General features: G+C 48.3%; 1 protein-coding gene across 1 annotated transcript in view; it reads right to left on the bottom strand.

Annotated features, from left to right (window-relative positions):
- The window catches only part of pde6a (phosphodiesterase 6A, cGMP-specific, rod, alpha), an 80,022-nt gene that overhangs the window by 48,122 nt on the left and 11,302 nt on the right, over nt 1–20,598 (bottom strand). Inside the window, exons 2-3 of the mRNA XM_038795559.1 lie at nt 7,676–7,828; nt 4,943–5,032 (exon numbers count right to left, since the gene is read on the bottom strand). Coding sequence (XP_038651487.1) covers nt 4,943–5,032; nt 7,676–7,828 — 243 coding nt within the window. The remainder of the gene's footprint in view (nt 1–4,942; nt 5,033–7,675; nt 7,829–20,598) is intronic.

The following is a 20,598-nucleotide window of genomic DNA, read 5'->3' as shown; positions in this document are numbered from 1 at the left end:
GATGGGTCGGATGACCTCCTTCTGCACTGTAAATTCTGTGAATCCGAAAATTAAATCTAAACAAAGAAAAATAAGACTGTATGTGGGGCAAATTGGCTGAGGTGGGAAGCTACCTTAAAAGGTATGGTGGTAGACACACAATATCTAGCATTTAAAGAAGCAATATATGGTTTACAACAAATATCCAATTCTTTGAGGCACAAAAGCCCAACAAGAAAAGTGATTCAACCATGGCTAACAAGAAAAGTTAAAGATTCTACTGGATGAAAGGGAGAGGCTTAAAAAGTTGCCAAAAAGAAGTAGTACTCCTGAAGATTAGAAGCTTTTTAGAGTTCAGCAAAGGAAGACCAGGAAACTGACAAAGAAAGAGAAAATAGAATACAAGGATAAACTGTAAGGGTCCTTCATGCTGATTCCTTTAATTCCCCTTGCTTTATGTTTGCTGTTATCACTTTTGATCCATGGATGCTTGATGGACATGTAACTTTAAGTCAAACAGTGGAGAGAATAAGGAATTTGAAAAGTTGCAACATAGTTTATGGTGCTCCTAACTTTGGCCAGCAAAACTCAGGCTTTTCGGCACCTGAGAGATGGGGATGGACTCGGTTCGATTGATTAGTTGGTGGCCAATGAATTGGCCAACAGGCCGTATCTGCCCGGTAACAGGTGGTGATTGGGTCATACTCAAGTGGAATAAATTTCAGAGACCTATGGAGCTCAGATTTGACTCCTGGACACTCAGGGGAAGGTCTGTCTGTCTGTCTGCCTCTCTCTCATTACACCCCTCTCCTCTCTTCTCTGTTTGTCTGTCATGTGTGTGTGCGTGCATATATGTATATAGAAAAGATTTGTAAAGACTAATATGGGCAGAGACAATTGGGAATAAGGTAATGGCAGAAAAACAAAACCCTCCCAGAAATACTTGAGAACCAAGGGACTAGCAGTGCCAAGGAGCTCAAGTAAATTAGCGTCAGTTAAAAAGCAATACTGGAGAAATTAACGGGATTGAAAGTTGTTAAATCCTCTGGGCCTGATGATCTGCATCCCAGGACGTTGAAAGAGGTGGCCATAGAGATAATGGATACACTGGTGGTCATCTTCCAGAATTCTCTAGATTCTAGAATGGTTATGCAGATTGGAAGGTAGAAAATGTAAACTCATTCTTTAAGAATGTTTAAGAAAGGAGGGAGAGAACAAAAGGGGAATTACAGATCTGTTAGTCTGGCATCAATAGAAGGAAAAATCTTATTGTAAAGTATGTGATAGCTGAACATTGAGAAAATAACAGGAGCATTAGGCAGAGTAAACATGGATTTATGAAAGGGAAAGAGACAAATCTGTTGGAGTTTTTGGAGGATGCAATTAGCAGAATAGATAAGGGGGAATCAGTAGATGGAGTGTATTTGGATTTTCAGAAGGCTTTTGATAAGGCCCCATGCAAAAGATTAGTAAACAAAATTAGAACAAATGGAACTGGGGGTAATACCGTGGCAAGGATTGAGAATTAGTTCACAGACAGAAAAGTAAGAATAAACTGGTCATTCACAAGTTGGCGAGTTGTGATCAGTGGGGTATCTCAAGGATCAATGGTTGGGTACAATCTGTATTAGTGATTTGGAAGTGGGAATTAAAATGTAATATTTCTAAGTTTGCAGATGACACATAGGAACGTGAGTTACAACGAGGATGCAAGGAGGCTGCAAAGGGATTTAGACAGCCTAAGTGTGTGGGAAAGATTATGTAAAAAATGTGAAGTTATGCACTCTGCTGGGAAAAACAGATATGAAGCATATTTTTTAAGTGGTGAGAGATTGGGAAGTGTTGATGTCCAAAGGAGCCTGGGTGTCCTAATGTGTCATTGAAAGTTAGCATGCAGATGCAGCAAACAATTAGGAGGGAAAATGCTTCATACAAGGAATTTGAGTACAGGAGTAAAGACATCTGGTTGCAATTGTATCGAGTGGTGATGAGACCACAACTGGAGTATTGCATAAAGTTTAGGTCTCCTTACCCAAGGAAGAATATACTTGCTAGAGATGGAGCGCAAAAGAGAGATGGGGGTAGTGAGGGGAAATAGAGTTGAGGTAGAAGATCAGCTATAATCTAATTGGATGGTGGAACAAGCTGGCGGGAGATGATGCTGAATGGTTTACTCTTGATCTTATTTCCTATGTTCCTATGTTTGTTTATAGCATTTTTGCTACAGGCTTCTGGTTGAAGATTTGAAACTCTGTTGGGGATATGTTATGTAAAGGAGATAAAGTAACTGATTTGCTTCAAGATGTACCAATGAGAACACTTACACAGAGACAATGATGAAGAGACCCCTCATCTCCAATCACCATAGAGTATAGTGTGCTTTCAGTTGTCCAGCAATTGTCTAGCCCAACTGAGATCAATTTATAATTCAATCTATCTCAACTATCGTTCCAAAAATCCCGTGCCTAAGCTCGAACAAATAACATCACTGGTTACATTAATGGCACATAGCACTACTAAGTTGTACAATTGTACTTTAGTTTGTACATTTTCTACAATAAAGGAGCTAGAATATTAAAAGCTGCTCCTGAAAGGGTATGCAGGCAGTTGGTCGATTCGGAAGCATCTGAGCAATAAGTAACATTTGCTAAACTCTGATCTGGAGCTTAGGATTCAAAGCAAAGAGATCATTTGAATTTCATTAGGCTGTTGTTGGAATATTGTGTACAATTTTGCTTCCCCCATCATAGGAAGGATTAAAATAAAAGGAAAATGTGATGTAAAATCAGTCAGGAAATTGCGGTAGATTATCAAGAATGGTGTTACAGTTATGAAAGCAGACAAAGGAAGTTCGAGTCTTTTCTCTGGAGCTGCAAAGGTGAAGTAAAAATCTAATAGATCTCCAAGATAGATAAATAATGATAGATTGGTCCCATTTGCTGCTGAAACACCCCACAAAATTGAAGATAATCACAAGAAAAATGAATGTTAGTTCAAAAAGGCGGATGGAATGTAGAATTCTCCCCAAACATCATTGTCAAAGTAGATTCCATAGTTACATTTAAAAGCAAATTAGTTACTGCTTGAAAAAACAATATTATAGGATATATGAAGCATGCAGCAGTAAAATTAGAAAAATGTTTCATGTAGATATGTCAAACACAGAAAGGGTCTTGATCAGCCAATTGGCCCATTTCTACGGAAATTAGGCATTATAAAAGGAAAGCAATGTAAAACAGTCTGCCAGTATTATAAAAAAAACATTTCTTGATATCAGTAATGGTCCATTTTAATTATTCTATGATTCTGATTCCTTCCACTTTTAAATTTTCTCTGAAAGTTTTTTCTGGGCTGCACGGTGGCACAATGGTTATCACTGCTGCCTCACAGCACCAGGGACCCGGGTTCAATTCCGGCTTCGGTCACTGTCTGTGTGGAGTTTCTGTGTTCTCCCCGTGTCGGTGTGGGTGTCCTCCGGGTGCTCCGGTTTCCTCCGAGTCCAAAGGTGTGCTGGTTGGGTGGATTGGCAATAATAAATTGTCACTCAGTGTCCAGGGATGTGCAGCTTAAGGTATGGAAATAGAGGGGGAAGTGGGTCTGAATAGAATGCTCATTTGGTCACTGCAGACTCGATGGGCTGAATGGCCTCCTTCTGCACTGGAGGGATTCTATGATTCTATGAAATTACCAAATACTAGCAACATGAGGAATGGTTTCCTCTGTGACAAAATAGCCAACAGCCTAAAAAGCAAGGCCAGATACAGAATTGGACAATCTAAATTAAACAGTAGCCAACAACTTGAACCATCAGGCCTGATGGGAATTCGGACAGGCCTAGTAAACACAGACATTGATAAGAGGTGAATAAGGGCAAATCTGAATTTTTCCTCGAAGTTGGGAGCGGAGGTCATCGACCTTGGCCAAATAAGGTCAGTGGTTTATGTATTGGCTAATATCGGCCAAACTCTCAGGCACCTCAGGTCAAGTATCGATCAGACTCAGTGGCGCCTGACCACCATATATGGAAAGGGCTACGTGCGCTATGTACACTTGAGAATAGATATCTAGGGGGCTCCTGACGACGTCCATATGTGGAATCAGCAATCCCATTGGGTGCTGCCATCCCCCTCCAGTAACCGCATTGGCTGGAAGCCAGAGAACTTTCTAGAAAGGGGCAAAAGAGAGAAGGGAGAGAGTATAGGAAGAGACACCTGGAAGCCACCCCCAGTGAAGACTCCACCCACAGCGAAAACTCCACCACCTCAGCAAAGAGAAGCCACGGTGACAGGGGAGGGCTTGTGAGACCCACCTTCGTGAAGAAGGCCCTGAGTTCAAGAAGCAAGGTCATCGGAATTGGAGCCTGACCAAGTTCAGTTGCACGGGTAGTATCTGAGTCTCTGATAGACCATGGTATTTATAAGTTAATTTAAGGATTTAAGGGTTTGTTGTGTGAATAGAGTTTGAATCATAAGATTTAGTATGAAAATCGAGTTGAACTATGAATCCACTCTTGTCCTTTGTTTGTCTCAAATGTAAGGACACTTGTGAAAACGTGTTTTAATTAAGTGGTCGAAGTGTCTGAAATGTACAGACAACACCTCTATTTGCTAAGTGCAGCACTATTGGAGACTGGCGTGCAGACAGTGGCTCCATGGGATTTCTGTTCCGCTTGCCAGTTCTTATTGTCTTCTATGTTAAAATAGAAAGTGGGAAAATCATGGCGAGTGATGGAACAAGCAGAAAATTCTGACAGAATGTTTATAATTTCACTGGAAATCATAGGAAATCCTCAACCAATTTGTTTGTAAATCTTTATTTAGGAATGACCTTAATTTTTGTCAGAGAACAGTTCTATAATAGTCCAATCTTGTCATAGATATGATATTAAATTTAAACTGCACTCAGTAGGTAATTTACATAGACATTTCCAAACCTTTGTCAAGAAAGCCTTGTTTAGCTTTACCTGCCCTTTCCTTGTTTCACACCCATGGAGATAATTCAGGTGGTAGATCCTGAGCGTTAAGTTGAGAAAATTGAGATACTTTAACAAAACCTGTAAAAAAAAGGTAAAAAGAATGCATTTTTAATTTATGGACCAAAGCTATTCAACCCATGTCTCAAAACTACACCAGTCTATTTGCCCTGAAGTTAGGGTCCAGATTTTCGTAAAGCTGGAATGACTCCAGAGCCATTTAATAATGGCGGCCAGGACCCGATTCTGAGATTCCTAACTCCATTTCCAGTGCTCCAAATTTTTGTTGGTGTGGGATAGGGATGGGTAGTAAGCTGGCAACCTGCACTCCTGACCTGCCCAGTTCCATTGTCAGGGGAAGCATCTCCCCGCTCCTGAAACTTTCATGGTGGGGGCAAACTTCTCCATGATTTGTTGTTCACAGCCCCTCAGAGGAGTTGCGAACCATAGTCTGGATTTGGGAACCTCTTGAATGCTAAATTCAAAAAGGCTTACCCATGCCTTCATGCCCCTTCTGTGACTCCCATGCCAGTGCTTGAAAACTCAGTGCCACCTCAAGCCCCACACTGACGCCAATGCCAACTCCCCATGGCACCCAATAACTTCCATGTCAACTCATACCCCTTCCAAGCCCATACATAGAATTCATAGAATTTACAGTGCAGAAGGAGGCCATTCGGCCCATCGAGTCTGCACCGGCTCTTGGAAAGAGCACCCTACCCAACCCCACACCTCCATCCTATCCCCATAACTCAGTAACCCCACCCAACACTCATGGCAATTTTGGACACTAAGGGCAATTTAGCATGGCCAACCCACCTAACCTGCACGTCTTTGGACTGTGGGAGGAAACCGGAGCACCTGGAGGAAACCCATGCACACACGGGGAGAACGTGCAGACTCTGCACAGACAATGACCCAAGCCGGGAATTGACCCTGGAGCTGTGAAGCAATTGTGCTAACCGCTATGCTACCGTGCTGCCCCCAAGAATACACCCAGAAAGAACTATGTACATAACCAATGAAATATATAATAACAATGACAAGTGTGTAACTATTGAGAGAAACAAAAAGAAAGCTGTTTTTGGAAAAAAAAATGTCCTTTAACATAGTGAAACCGATCTATATATATAATTATATCAATGCATATATAGATATATGAGTGAGATTCTTTGGCCCTCCTCATGGTGTGTTTTTCAGTGGCGGGAAGCGGTCCTCAATTGGATGTCATGGGATCTTCTGTCCTTTCCCACTGAATCCACCTCCCACTGCTAGGAAACCCATTGGGGTACGCCTTGGCGGGACCAGAAGATTCTGCTGGGGTGGGTGAACAATCGGAAGGTCCTGTCCTATTTCTATTCTATCTGTTGTCTGATGCCACCTGGAAGATGCTCCCTCAAAGATTAGCCTTTAGCTAATTCCCTCAATCTTGTTACAAAAGAAAGGTGCACATAAGGAATGGGGGAAAAGACTAGAGTCAGCAGCAAAGAACTTCAGAGCTGCATCCTTCAAAGGAGAAGATCTGCAAGTAGCTGCCATAATTTTTTCTGGTAGACCAGAATGATGAGGAAATCCTTACAGGTGACGTAGCATACAGCTGAACCCACTTGATGTCCCCCCCACCACCCCATCTGCATTAGTGCACCAACTCAGTAACTCCATGGGGAATTAGAAAGTCTAGGTGAGGGTGCAATATTGGTTGATTCACAGAGTATAAGGGAACAAGAAGAGTTTGCAGTGAATAGGCAATGCACCAACTTTCCAACACAGGCAGACTGGTAGGCCACTCAGCTTTAGAGTCACATGTTCCATTAAAATCACACTTATATGCAAGTATTTAAGTCAATCTCTCAGCATGTCAGGCAGCTGACAGCTGTGACTTTCATTTGTAACATTAAAGAAACTTTCTCCTTATTGGAGAAATCAATGCAGCATTTAGTATTTGCATTAGCATCTGTAATAGCCGTTCACCTCTGAAGCTGTCAGGAACCAATCAGTTATTCTGCTCTTTGAAAGCACAAATTGTTACCCTGGTTGTAGTGCTTTCCAGGTTAGACAGCATTCTGCATAAAGGTTGACTGAAGGCCAGAATGTGACCACTTGCTTAGTGCTTTCAGGATCAGGAGAAAAATCATAAGATCAATAAGTGCATTGAAGGAATAACTAGCCCTGGTGCTTTGGTGGCAAAAGTCATGGGTTTCCAGAACTCCACTGATGATTATCTTTATCGATAGATAATTAATTAAACCTCTAAAAGCATTAGTTGAAACATTGTAAAAAGGTCCCAGATAACAGTGCAAAATGCACCACAGTCATTGTAGGTCAGAAGGCCATTCACCCTATTTTTTGGTCATCAAAAAACAAAATCATTACTGTAGTGTCAAATTAAGTGCTGGGGGCAGCACGGTGGCATAGTGGATGCCTCACGGCGCCAAGGGTCCAGGTTCGATCCCAGCTCTGGGACACTGGCCGTGTGGAGTTTGCACATTCTCCCCGTGTTTGCGTGGGTTTCGCCCCCACAACCCAAAAGATGTGCAAGCTAGGTGGATTGGCCACGCTAAATTGCCCCTAAATTGGAAAAAATGAATTGGGTACTGTAAATTTATATTTTAAAAAAATTAAGTGCTGGAAGAGATATTGAATTTCAATGCCTTAATTTTCAAAATATATATGTAGACACAGGTATATACAGTATATTTGTACAAAAAGCTGGAAAACTCTTACTTCTTCATCTTTTGCGGTGAAATGTTGTCCTTTTAATTTGTTTACAGCCATTACAACAGCAACTACATCTTTTCCATTCATTATTGGAGTTGCCAGAACACTTTTTGTTTCATATTCTGTTAGGAGGTCCACAAAGTCACAGAAACGCTCATCCTACGAAACAGAAAATAGTCAATATAATTGAGGACAATTTTCAAAGATCATACCCCATTGCGCTGATAATAGTTAAGCCAATTTTGACAACTATATGTGGAAGTTAAAGTCATTTGAACACTCAAAAATATATCACAAAGTCTATTGCTGAAACCTCCAGAAAGTATTATTACTTATATCAGATCCGAAATTCCAAAGGATTTTGTTCTGCCTTAATGTATTAAAATGTTGTTACCACTAAAGGAGAAGAATGTCAATGGGAGCAAATGATCAGCTCCGAATACCATTATTGCAAGGATTGCAGCAGCTCCAGGAAAAGGCTTGTTATCGTCTTCTTGTGGTATTAAATCAATCTGGTTCAACAGCCCAGGAACAACATATAAAAACCATTTTGGAAAATACCCAATAATTCCCGTATACCTAATTATTTTCAGCACTTTGAGCGAAGATCCATAATTATTTAATTTGAAAAAAAAATGTAAAAACATAAGGAATGAGTCAAAGTAGGCCATTTGACCCCTTGAGCCTGCTTTATTCATGGAACAATGGCGTCGCTGGCTGGGCCAGCATTTATTGCCCATCCCAAATTACCCTTGGGGCAGTTAAGAGTCAATCATATTGCTGTGGGTCTGAAGTCACAGGTAGGCCATACCAGGTAAGGACGGCAGATTTCCTTCCCTAAAGGATATCAGTGAACCAGGTGGGTTTTTATGACAATCGACAATGATTTCATGGTCATCATTGGACTTTTAATTCCAGATTTTTATTGAATTCAAATTTCACCATCTACAGTGGCAGGACTTGAACCGGGGTCCCCAGAGCATTACCTTAGGTTTCTGGTTTACTAGTCCAATGACAATACCATTATGCCACCGCCTCCCCATATTTAAAAGGATCATGACTGATTTCCTACCTCAGCTTCTCCTTCCTGTGCTATCCCCATATCACTTAATTCCTTTAGACCTCAAACATCTACGAACCTCTTGCCTTGAATATATTCAATGATGAGATACTTCAGATCTCTGAAGTAAGAATAAATGTATGAGTCAATCCCTCAATTAGAAACACGTCGTCGACCTTCAATTTTGCAAATCATTGGAAGTGATTTAACAGAATACGTTTGAAGTCCTGGTGTTTCCCAACGGCCGCACCGGCGAGATCGTGGTCTGTATTTAACGGCACTTAGTGCCGGAAATGAGCCTCCATGAGTTTCATGCTATGACCGGCTGTCTTGCCAAATCCCGAACATGCGCCGGAGTGTGATAATTAGGGGCTTTTCAGAGTAACTGCATTGCATTGTTGATGTAAGCCTACTTGTGACACTAATGAAGATTATTAAAGACTATTAGATTATTATTATGTGTGGTACAATACTGGACAATATTCAAGCCACATGTCAATGAAACTTTGCTTAAGAAAACAGAAATGGTGCACTATCAATTACGACGAGACGAGAGTAGAGTGTAATCGAGGCTTTATTTCGCAGATATGTATAGCCTCCCGCAGCTGCTGCCGAAATGGCTGCAGCTCGGAGAGCCCAGACATTTATACTCTGCCTACTGGGCAGTGTCAGCAGGCAGGGATCTACCCCCGTACCTGTAGTACAGGAGCCTTACCGTAATACACCTCATATGCGATAAATATACAACAGTGGTGACTACCACATTCACCCCATGTTAAAAAGAGTTCAGCGGGGGTGGTGGAAGACTATTTACACGCATATGTTTAACACGTTAGGAAAAGTTTACAAATTCATCGATCGGGCGCCTTGATCCTTCGTTGCAAGCACCGCAGTCCCGGTGGTGATGCAGGCGTCGGTTCAGTCGCCGGTGACTCCGGGAGCATGTCGACCTCAACATCATTCCCGGGTGGGACCAAGGGGCTGTGGTGAGATGCGCTGGGGGGAGGGAGGGTGGTGCCGGGGCAGAGGGGGGGGGATGTGGGGACCCAGCTGGCGTACTGCGGGTTCATGTGAAGTAGCTGTACCCTCTCGACAAACGGGTCTGCCTTGTGGAGCCGCACGTGCTTGCGGAAGAGAACGGGTCTTGGAGCTGCCAGCCATGTTTGGAGCAAAACCCCGGAGGTGGACTTCCTGGGGAAGGCAAAGAGACGTTCATGGGGGTTTCGTTAGTCTCAGTGCAAAGGAGCGACCGAATGGAGTGAAGGGCGTCGGGGAGGATCTCCTGCCAGCAGGAGGCCGGGACATTCCTGGACCGTAGGGCCAGATGGACGGCCTTCCAGACCGTCCCATTCTCCGCTCCACCTGCCCGTTTCCCCGGGGGTTGTAGCTGGTCGACCTGCTCAAGGCAATGCCCTTGCTGAGCAGGTACTGGTGCAGCTCATCGCTCATAAATGAGGATCCCCGGTCGCTGTGGACGTAGGCGGGGAAACCGAACAGAGCGAAGGTGGTGTTGAGGGCTTTGATGATGGTGGCAGACGTCATATCGGGCCATGGGATGACGAAGGGGAACCTGGAGTATTTGTCGACCACATGAAGAAAGTACGTGTTTCGGTCGGTGAAGGGGAGGGGCCCCTTGAAATCCACACTGAGGCGGTCAAAGGGGTGGGAGGCCTTCCCCAGGTACGCTCGGTCTGGCCGGTAGAAGTGCGGTTTACACTCTGCGCAGATCTGGCAGTCTCTGGTGATAGCCCTGACCTCCACGATGGAGTAGGGCAGATATTGAGGGCCTTTATGAAGTGAAAAAACCAGGTGACCCCTGGGTGACAGAGATCGTCGTGCAGGGTCCGGAGGCGGTCCACTTCTGCGCTGGCACATGTACCTCGGGATAGGGCATCGGGAGGCTCGTTGAGCTTACCGGGGCGATACAAAATCTCGTAACTGTCGGTGGAGAGCTCGATCCTCCACCTCAAGATGTTATCATTTTTGACCTTGCCCCGCTATGTGTTGTGGAACATGAAGACAACCGACCGTTGGTCAGTGAGGAGAATGAATCTCCTGCTGGCCAGGTAATGCCTCCAATGCCGCACAGCTTCTACTATGGCTTGGGCCTCCTTCTCGACGGAGGAGTGCCGAATTTCGGAGGCATGGAGGGTGCGGGAAAAGAATGCCACGGCCTGCCTGCCTGGTTGAGGGTGGCGGCCAGAATGACGGCTGATGCATTGCTCTCGACTTGGAAGGGGAACGCCTCGTCGACTGCGTGCATCGCAGCCTTGGCGATGTCGGCCTTGATATGGTTGAAGGCCTGGTGAGCCTCGGCAGTCAGTGGGAAAGCGGTAGAGTGGATGAGTGGGCGGGCCTTGTCCACATAGTTAGGGACCCACTGAGCATAGTCTGAGGCGAGGAAGATGGCAACACCCTCGGGCCGCACGGGGGGGGGGGGGGGGGGGGGGGGGGGGTGTGCAGGAATAATAGCGGCGATCGAGCGGGCCTGGCACACAGCAGCGAAATGTCCTTTCTTCCCGCAGGCCATACAGAGCGTGCTCCACGCCGGGCAGCGCTACCGGGGGTGTTTTGTCTGTCCGCAGAAGTAGCACTTGGGTCCCCCGGGGTTGGTTGGCTGCCGTGCGGCGCAGGCTTGGGGTTGGCTGGGGGCGGTCGCTGGTGGGGTCCACGATAGGGTGTTTGCTGGCGGGGTCCATGATGTCCAGGAGGAGGGGGCCGTGCGGTCGGGGGCGTACCCCTGTACATTGCGTGAGGCGACTGTGAGTGAGATCGCGAGTTTCTTGGTCGCCGCGAGGTCGAGGGTAGCCCCTTCTAAGAGGCACTGGAGGATGTAAGCTGACCCTATGCCCGTAACGAAAGAGTCTCTAATTAGAAGTTCAGAATGTTCAACGGCTGAAACGGCCTGGCAATCGCAGACCCTCGCTAGGGCGTGCAGGGCGTTCCAGAAATCTTCCACAGACTCACCAGGGAGTTGATGCTGCGTGGACAGGAGGTGCCTGGCGTAGATTTTGTTGGTCTGCTGAGTGTAGTTCTCCTTCAGTAGCGCCATGGCCTCAGCGTAGGTAGGCCTGTCCCGGATGAGGGGAAAGATATCGGAGCTCAGCTGTGTGTACAGGATCTGGAGTTTCTGTGCCTCTGAGGGTGGTTCTGTCGCAGATCTGATGTATGCTTCAAAGCAAGCTAGCCAATGTGCGAAGGCCGACTTGGCGTTGTCTGCTTGAGGGTGCAGCTTCAGACGATCAGGCTTGATGCGGAGATCCATCGCTGTAAAATCTCTGCGTAATAAATTGATGCACTATCAATTACGAAGAGATGAGAGTAGAGTGTAATCAAGGCTTTATTATGCAGAGATGTGTAGCCTCCTGCAGCTGCTGCCAAAATGGCTGCAGCTCGGAGAGCCCACACATTTATATTCCGCCTACTGGGCGGAGTCAGCAGGCAGGGACCTACCCCCGTACCTGTAGTACAGGAGCCTTACCGTAATACACCTCATATGCGATAAATATACAACAGTGGTGATTACCACATGGTGGAAGTGAATTAACCTCTCCGCTGCGCCTACTGCAGATCCACCGCCCATCTTAGCCCTTTCAGGTATATTATGGGCCAAACTATCCTGTAGTGACAATAAGGTGGCATTATGAGCCACACGCTTGATGGATTGGGGAGATCAACAACAGGTGGCATGTAAGGGCACTGCAACTTGACATAAAGCGGTCGTGCTGATGGGTGCCATGGGTGCTGAGGAACAAGCGCCAAGACCGGATGTGGGGCGGTTGCGAGGTGTCGTCCAGTGATTTGTGTGTTGGGGGGGTTGGGAATTTGAGGGGTGGAAGGCAGAACCGATGCCAGTAGAGAGGTGGTAACTTACCCTTGCAACTTGATGGGGGTTGTTAGTCTTCCAACATTGTATGGTGGTCCTCCTGGTTATGTTGCCCGCACTGACACTGATTCCCAAGTGGCATTGGAGGCCCTGCTGCTGGCCCCTGACCTCTTGGTGGACCAGGATGTCCAGCCTTACATCCACTGTATCCAGAAGGCTCCCTAACGCAAGAAGCATGTCTGTGCGCTGCTATGCTTATGTCTTGACTGGGAGTGAGGGGTGAGGGAGCACTTAAAAGCAGTTCATCTTGTTAGCAGAGAGACACTGGGACGTCAGTCTGGGAATCATTTGGCAAGAGAGCCAATATTGGTAAGAAGCTTGAGGGGGCTAATTTCTGGCACTAAGTGCTGTTAAATACAGGCCACAATATCGCCGAGTGTGGCGACTAGAGGATTTTCACAGTAACATCATTGCAATGTTAATGTAAGCTTACTTGTGACACTAATATAGCTTATTATTACCTGAAACTATGGGCGGGATTCTCCGACCCCACGCAGGGTCGGAGAATTGGCGGGAAGCGGCGTTATTTCCGCTCCCGCAGGTTTCCGAATTCTCCCGCCGGTAAAAAACCGGCGTTGTGCAAATCCCGCCGGCAGCCTGTGAAAACAGCTGGCGCCGGCGGGATTTCATTTTTTTTAAACTTACCTTAAATCTCCGGCCCGGATGGGCCGAAGTCCCGCCGCTGGGAGGCCTTCTCCCGCCGCCGAGGTGTACACCACCTCTGAAACGGCGGGCTCAGCGGCGCGAGCGGGCCCCCGGGGTCCTGGGGGGGGTGGGGGGCGATCGGACCCGGGGGGGTGCCCCCACGGAGGCCTGGCCCGCGATCGGGGCCCCCCGCTCACTCCGCGGGCAGTGCCGTGGGGGCACTCTTTCTCCTTCCGCGCCGCCACGGCTTCCGCCATGGCGGACGCGGAGGAGAACCCCGCATCGCGCATGCGCCGGCAGTGAGGTCAGCGGCCAGCTGCCGCTGACGTCACTGCCGGCGCATGCGCCGACCGCCGAAAGCCTTTCGGCCAGCCCCGCTTCCGACTGCGCCGGGTGTTTGCGCCAGTCTACCGGTGAAAACTGCTCCGGCGCGGGGCTGGCCCCCAAAGGTGGGGAGAATTCCCCACCTTTGGGGAGGCGTGACCCCTGAGTGGTTGGCGCCACTCCCCTACGCCGGCACCCTCCGTCACGCCGGGTAGGGGAGAATCCCGCCCTATGGCTGTGATTTTCAGGCCATGGATGGCAAGTCCCACCATGGCGGATGCAGCAGGCCATTCAAGCTTCCATTCACTTCGATGGGACTGGAAGATCCTGCCGGTGGGAGGGACCAGAAATTGTTGATGTCTTGAACTATTTACATTACATTCTGTAACTCCCATTTTACAACTATACACTCTACCCAACTTTAACTCTTACACTTCCCCTTCCCAAATCACAGTTCTGGGGGGATTCAATCTCCCAAAGTATTCTCAGCTGTCAGGGAAAATGACTTGGTAATAGAAAGGTTTCCTTCTGCTTCAGGTAGATCACCATTTGCAGAATAGGGCAACTCTATATCATCATTGCTGAATGCTGAATATAGGTTTCCGAATGTCTGAACTGCAGGACAATGAATATTTTGAAACAAAAGACTTATCCAAAAGAAAAGACTGAAGAGAATTGACCTTTAGACCCCCGGGACTAGAAAAAAAGAACATATTGAGGAACTGGTTGCTCCCTCTGGGAAGAATCTTCTAAAGAGGAATGATCTTCAACTCCTGGGAAGACTCTCACAACTGTACCATCGACTGCTATTTTAAAGACTGAAAAGATATTGAAGATCAGAGATTTCAATGAACTTAGATGAGGAAGGATAAACATGACCAACTTTTTGTAAGGCTGTCAGGAAAAGAAAAAGTAATGATTTCCCTATTAATTTTTGGGAGGAGTCTACTTTCTGTAGGTGAGTTGTAAGAGAGCCTTACCGTTTTCTGTGTGAGGTTGCTGTAATGAGAGGAACTGAGTAGAATATGGAGACAAGACAGCCTCATCTTCTGCAATAAAGTGAATTTATTGTCGGGGTTAAGACTGCTGTACAGGATTCTGCAGCTTCAGAAGTGCTAAGGATTCTGCTGCAGCTTCTGCACTGACCTCCAGCTCTGAAGAGAAGGCAACTTTCATCAGGGACACAAGTATGGATGGCAATTGTCTTTCACCCCTGGGAAAGTACCAGCGGCTGGATTCTCTGTTCCTGAGACTAAGTTTTGACGCCGGGGCAGCATTCATGGACTTCCATGACAGCAAAATTGGCGCCGAACCTGGTCCAATCCAACGATTATTGAGGGGCTTGCACCCGCACCACGTGGAACACAATTGATTCACCGAGAAACAGTGCCAGATTTGCCAGACTCGCGACCGACACTCAGGAGGCTGACAAGCTGCAGCCGCATATACACACATTATTCCCCACACACATCATCCCAGCCAACAAGATGGCACTGGTGCATTGGAGTATGCCGTATGGCTGATGGGTAGGCTGGGGCCAGAGGGTAGCTAAGTGGGGTCTGGGGGGGGGGGGGGGGGGTCACCCATATGACCCATGGCCCTAAGTTCACAGTGGACATTCAGCGGTGTGTGCAGCTGCATGGCTGCCTTGCCGGCTGCGGCAATGGTGTTCCATGCCCATCCACCCCCAACCCCACAGCCCAACTCTCGCCCCCCCCGCCCCCCCCCCCCCCCCCCCCCCCCCCCCACCCCCCCAACACACACACACCCCTGCTACTCCACCCGGCCCTGGCAGAAGCCTGCAGCCAGCGGCACAACTGTCAGAAAACTATGGCGATGTTGGACACTTTCCGTACCCCCACTTTCCCTCATCAGCCCTGGCACCTTTTTCCCGATTTTTAAAAGCACAAGTGAAACTTGCCATCAGGAATTCAGCCCATTGGAGGCAGAGAATCGCAGAGGCCCTGGAGAATACCAGTTCCTGCCTGCTAATGATATGCCAATGATGTTTTCTGTACGTGCATTCTGGAATGCATTGATGCCACTGTCGAGGCAACGGAGAACTACGATTTGCCATGAAATCGGAGCCCGCCGCGATTTTGGCGTCGAAACTGATTCCCCACCCAACCGCATTTCCTGATTCCGGCGTCAGCCGACGGAGAATCCCACCCCAGTTCTTTAACAGTGTGATCCTCTATGTGAGGAAAGAGTTAATGTTCCCCAGTTCCCCAGCCTATCAAATGTTTGATAGGCTGCACAACAAACATTTTTATATGGGATACAGGTGGCACTGTGCCTTGGACGAAAAGTGAATGTAGGTCACAATAAAATTAGAGTTGAAGTTAAGAATGGCTTTCCAGTCTTTTATTACAGAGATGCCATTGGAGATTAACATTCTGTGGCCTCGAGCTTGAGCTCTTGCGAAGCGGCCTCTATAGGAAACTCTTCATGGACAATAGGATATAACGTAAGCAATACATTGGTAGATTCAGTGGAACCAAGGGCAGAATGCTGCTTAGCCACCAAAGGCACTCTTGATTCCTCCAAAAAGACAACAGAGATTTCATAAGGTGCATCCAACAACAGGAAAGATGAATCATTCTCTAAGATCTCAACCTCCAAGAGGTAACTCAGTACTGCAAGGGGTTATTTTCCACCCCTCTCTAGGAAGAACCAATTCATGTCCAGCAGGTCTTCATGATAATGGTTACCTCCTGCTGCAGTGTCTTCTGTATCCTTCACCTTTGGCCCTACTTTGTGAAGAACTGAGAGATTTATAACTTCTTTGTCTGTTCTGGCTCGAGTGGATGGTGTTTATGAAAGAAAGGAACTCACTGCTGAGTTTATAAATTTCCTGAGGTTTAGTAGGCTGTTCCACTGCTTCTAAATAAAAGGTTGAAGATTGTTGCATGAAAGACAATCACCGGGATTCTCCAAAGGGCTGGGTTCTCCATTCTGGAGACTAAGTCCCCACACCGGCGAGAAAACGGTGGCTTTTCACGATGGAAAAATTGTCATGAATCAGCCAACGATCCCCTGTTCTGGGGGTGGGGGGCTAGCAGCCAGGCAGCATAGAGCTCCCAGCTGTAGCTACCGATACAGCTGCTGATTGGCGGGTCTCCACCACAGTGCCCCCAGCCCCGAGTATGTCCATCCCTGTCCGCGGATCGGCCCTCCCCCGACTGTGGCGGGGCTGGACTGAGTCCGAAGCCGCCACGTTGACTTCCACGCCATCGGGAATTCGGCCGGTCGGGAGAGGGCCTCAGGGAACAGCGGAGCATCGCGGAAGTGGTGCCACCCCTGATTCTGTCGGGAATTTGGATTATGCGGCCCGTCGCCGGAGAGTGAATGAGGTTCACCTGAGGAAGGAGCAGTGCTCTGAAAGCTCGTGATTTGAAACAAATCTGTTGCACTTTAACCTGGTGTTGTAAGACATCTTACTGTTTTTTTGTGCCACCACACTTTTTTTCCCTTTTGGATGGTTTGATGGGCTTTGTTGCTGCCCACCAACTCATTGGCCGTTCATCATCTGCCGCTACCGCCACCACTGCTGACCAGCCCGGGGCCTCCCAGCATCTGCCGCAGCTCGCCTCGATCACCCTGGACTAGTCCCGCCCCGCAACCTCGCGACCCCAACAACAACGGTGAAAATCGATGGGCACAAGACGTCCAGCCTTTTTGACTCCTGGAGCACAGAGAGCTTCATCCACCCCACGATGGTAAGGCGCTGCTCCCTCGCGGTACACCCCGTCACCCAGAAGATCTCCCTGGCCTCCGGATCCCATTCTGTGGAAATCCAGGAGTACTGCATCGTTACCCTCACCATCCAAGGCATAGAGTTTAGTGACTTCCGGCTTTACGTCCTCCCCCACCTCTGTGTTGCCCTGTTACTCGGCCTGGACTTTCAGTGCCACCTCCAAAGCTTAACCTTGAAATTCGGCGGACCCCTACCCCCCTCACCGTATGCGGCCTCACGACCCTTAACGTCGATCCACCTTCCTTGTTTGCAAACCTGACCCCGGATTGAAAACCCATCGCCACAAGGAGCAGACGTTACAGCGCCCAGGATAGGGCCTTCATCAGGTCGGAGGTCCAACGGCTTCTGTGGGAAGGGGTCATTGAGGCCACCATCTGCGGCCACAATCAGCAGGACCACGACGCTAACCTCCTAAAATTCCTCCAGACCGCCAAACTCCTTAATCTCACATACAATAAGGAGAAATGCGTGTTCCGCCCCAACCGCTTAGCCATCCTTGACTATGTCATGGAAAATGGGATTCTAGGGCACGGCCCCAACCGCATGCGCCCCCTCATGGAACTCTCCCTCTCCCACTGCCACAAGGCCCTGAAACGATGGCTGTGGTTTTTCTCCTACTATGCCCAGTGGGTCCCTAACCAAGCAGACATGGCCCGCCCACTCATTCAGTCCACAGTTTTTCCACTGACGGCTGAGGCCTGCCAGGCCTTCAACCGCATCAAGGCAGACATTGCCAAGGCCACGATGCACGCGGTTGACGAGTCCCTCCCCATCCAGGTCGAGAGCGATGCATCAGAGGTAATTCTGGTTGCCACCCTCAACCAGGCGGGCAGGCCCATGACCTTCTTTTCCAGCACCCTCCATGCCTCTGAAATTCCGCACTCCTCTGTCGAAAAGGAGGCCCAAGCCATTGTGGAAGCTGTGCGGCATTGGAGGCATTACCTGGGCGGCAGGAGATTCACTCTCCTCACTGACCAACGGTCGGTAGCCTTCATGTTCAATAATACACAGCGGGGCATGATCAAAAATGATAAGATCTTGATATGGAGGATCAAGCTCTCCACCTATAATTACAAGATTTTGTATTGCCCCGGGAAGCTTAACGAGCCACCTGACGCCTTATCCTGCGGTACATGTGCCAACTCACAAGTGGACCGACTCCGGGCTCTCAACTATGACCTCTGCCACCCGGGGGGTCACCCGGTTCTTCCATTTCATCAAGGCCCACAACCTGCCCTACTCCATTGAGGAGGTCAGGACTGTCACCAGAGACTGACAGGTCTGTGCGGAGTGCAAGCCGCACTTCTACCGGCCAGATCAACTGCACCTGGTGAAGGTCTCCCGCCCCTTTGAGTGCCTCAGCATGGACTTCAAAGGGCCCCTCCCCTCCACCGACTGCAACACGTACTTTATGAACATGGTCGATGAGTACTCCCGGTTCCCTTTCACCATCCCATGCCCCGATATGACTTCTGCCACGGTCATTAAAGCCCTCCACAGCATCTTCACACTGTTCGGTTTCCCCACCTACGTCCACAGCGATCGGGGATCCTCCTTTATGAGTGATGAGCTGCGTCAGTTCCTGCTCAGCAAGGGCATTGCCTCGAGTAGGACGACCAGCTACAACCCCCGGGAAACAGAAAATGAAAATGAAATAAAATGAAATGAAAATCGCTTATTGTCACAAGTAGGCTTCAATTAAGTTACTGTGAAAAGCCCCTAGTCGCCACATTCCGGCGCTTGTTCGGGGAGGCTGGTACAGGAATTGAACCGTGCTGCTGGCCTGCCTTGATCTGCTTTAAAAGCCAGTGATTTAGCCCAGTGTGCTAAACCAGCCCCAGACAGGTGGAAAGGGAGAACTGGACGGTCTGGATGGCCATCCTGCTGCCCCTGCGGTCTAAAAATCTCCCGGTCGCCCGCTGGCAGGAGATCCTCCCCGACGCGCTCCACTCCATCCGATCGCTCTTCTGCACCGTGACTAACGAATCCCCACATGAACGACTCTTTGCCTTCCCCAGGAAGTCCACCTCCGGGGTCTCACTCCCAACATGGCTGACAGTTTCTGGACCTGTCATCCTTCGCAAGCATGTGCGGACCCATAAGTCAGACCCTTTGGTCGAAAGGGTCCACCTCCTACATGCGAACCCACAGTACGCCTACGTGGCGCACCCCGACGGGCGCCAGGACACAGTCTTCCTCCAGGACCTGGCACCCGCTGCATCCCCACCCACGGCCCCCGACTCGACACTCCCCCCACCGCCCCCTTCAGTTGCCTCATTCACCCCTGCGCCACTCACTCTCCCCCCAGCGAACCTCACTACAGTCCCCGCCCCAGGAGGATCTGTCCTCCCACTGGGTCCACTCAGGGGTGACGAAGACGAGGACAACACGCTCCCGGAGTCACAGGTGACCAAGTCGGCACCCACATCACCACCAGGACTGAGGTGATCACAGAGGAGGGTCAAGACCCCCGACAGACTGAACTTGTAACTTTATCCAACACCCCCGCCGGACTATTTTTTTAACAGACGGTGAATGTGGTAGTCACCACTAGCAGTATTATATGTATTACGGTAAGACACATATACTAGAGGTACATGGGTAAATCCCTGCCTGCTGGCTCCACCCAGTAGGCGGCGTATAAATGTGTGTGCTCGCCGGTGCTGCAGCCATTCTGGTCACAGCTACAGGAGGCACAACATCTTTGCTCAATAAAGCCTCAATTATTCCACTACTCTCGTCTTTGTGGTCATTGATAGCACATCAAAGAACAATATTCACAATGCCCTATGCTGTTCTTGCTCATGCATTTGCTTTGTTTGGCCCCTGTTCCGCACTGTAACCAATCACTGTTTGTCGATGTATCATTTGTCAATGTACTTTATCGATTATTCTGTTTTTGTCTACTATGTACATTCTGTGTACGTTCCCTCTGCCGCAGAAAAATACTTTTCACTGTACTTCGGTACATGTGACAATAAATCAAATCAAATCAAAATCAAATCAATTTTGGCCTCGGGTGACTGTGTGGATTTGTCTGGGTTTCCTCCAGGTGCTCCGGTTTCCTACCACAATCCGAAGATGTGCAGGTTAGATGGATTTGCCATGCTAAATTGCCCCTTAGTGTCAAAAACGTTAGGTGGGGTTACTGGGTTACGGGCATAGGATGGAGGCATGGGCTTAAGTAGGGTGCTCTTTCCAAGGGCCGGTGCAGACTCGATTGGCCAAATGACCTCCTTTTGCATTGTAAATTCTAT

The sequence above is a fragment of the Scyliorhinus canicula genome, chromosome 4 (genome assembly GCF_902713615.1).
Source record: "Scyliorhinus canicula chromosome 4, sScyCan1.1, whole genome shotgun sequence".
Lineage (NCBI taxonomy): Eukaryota > Metazoa > Chordata > Chondrichthyes > Carcharhiniformes > Scyliorhinidae > Scyliorhinus > Scyliorhinus canicula.
This window is presented reverse-complemented; position numbering and strand designations above follow the sequence as displayed.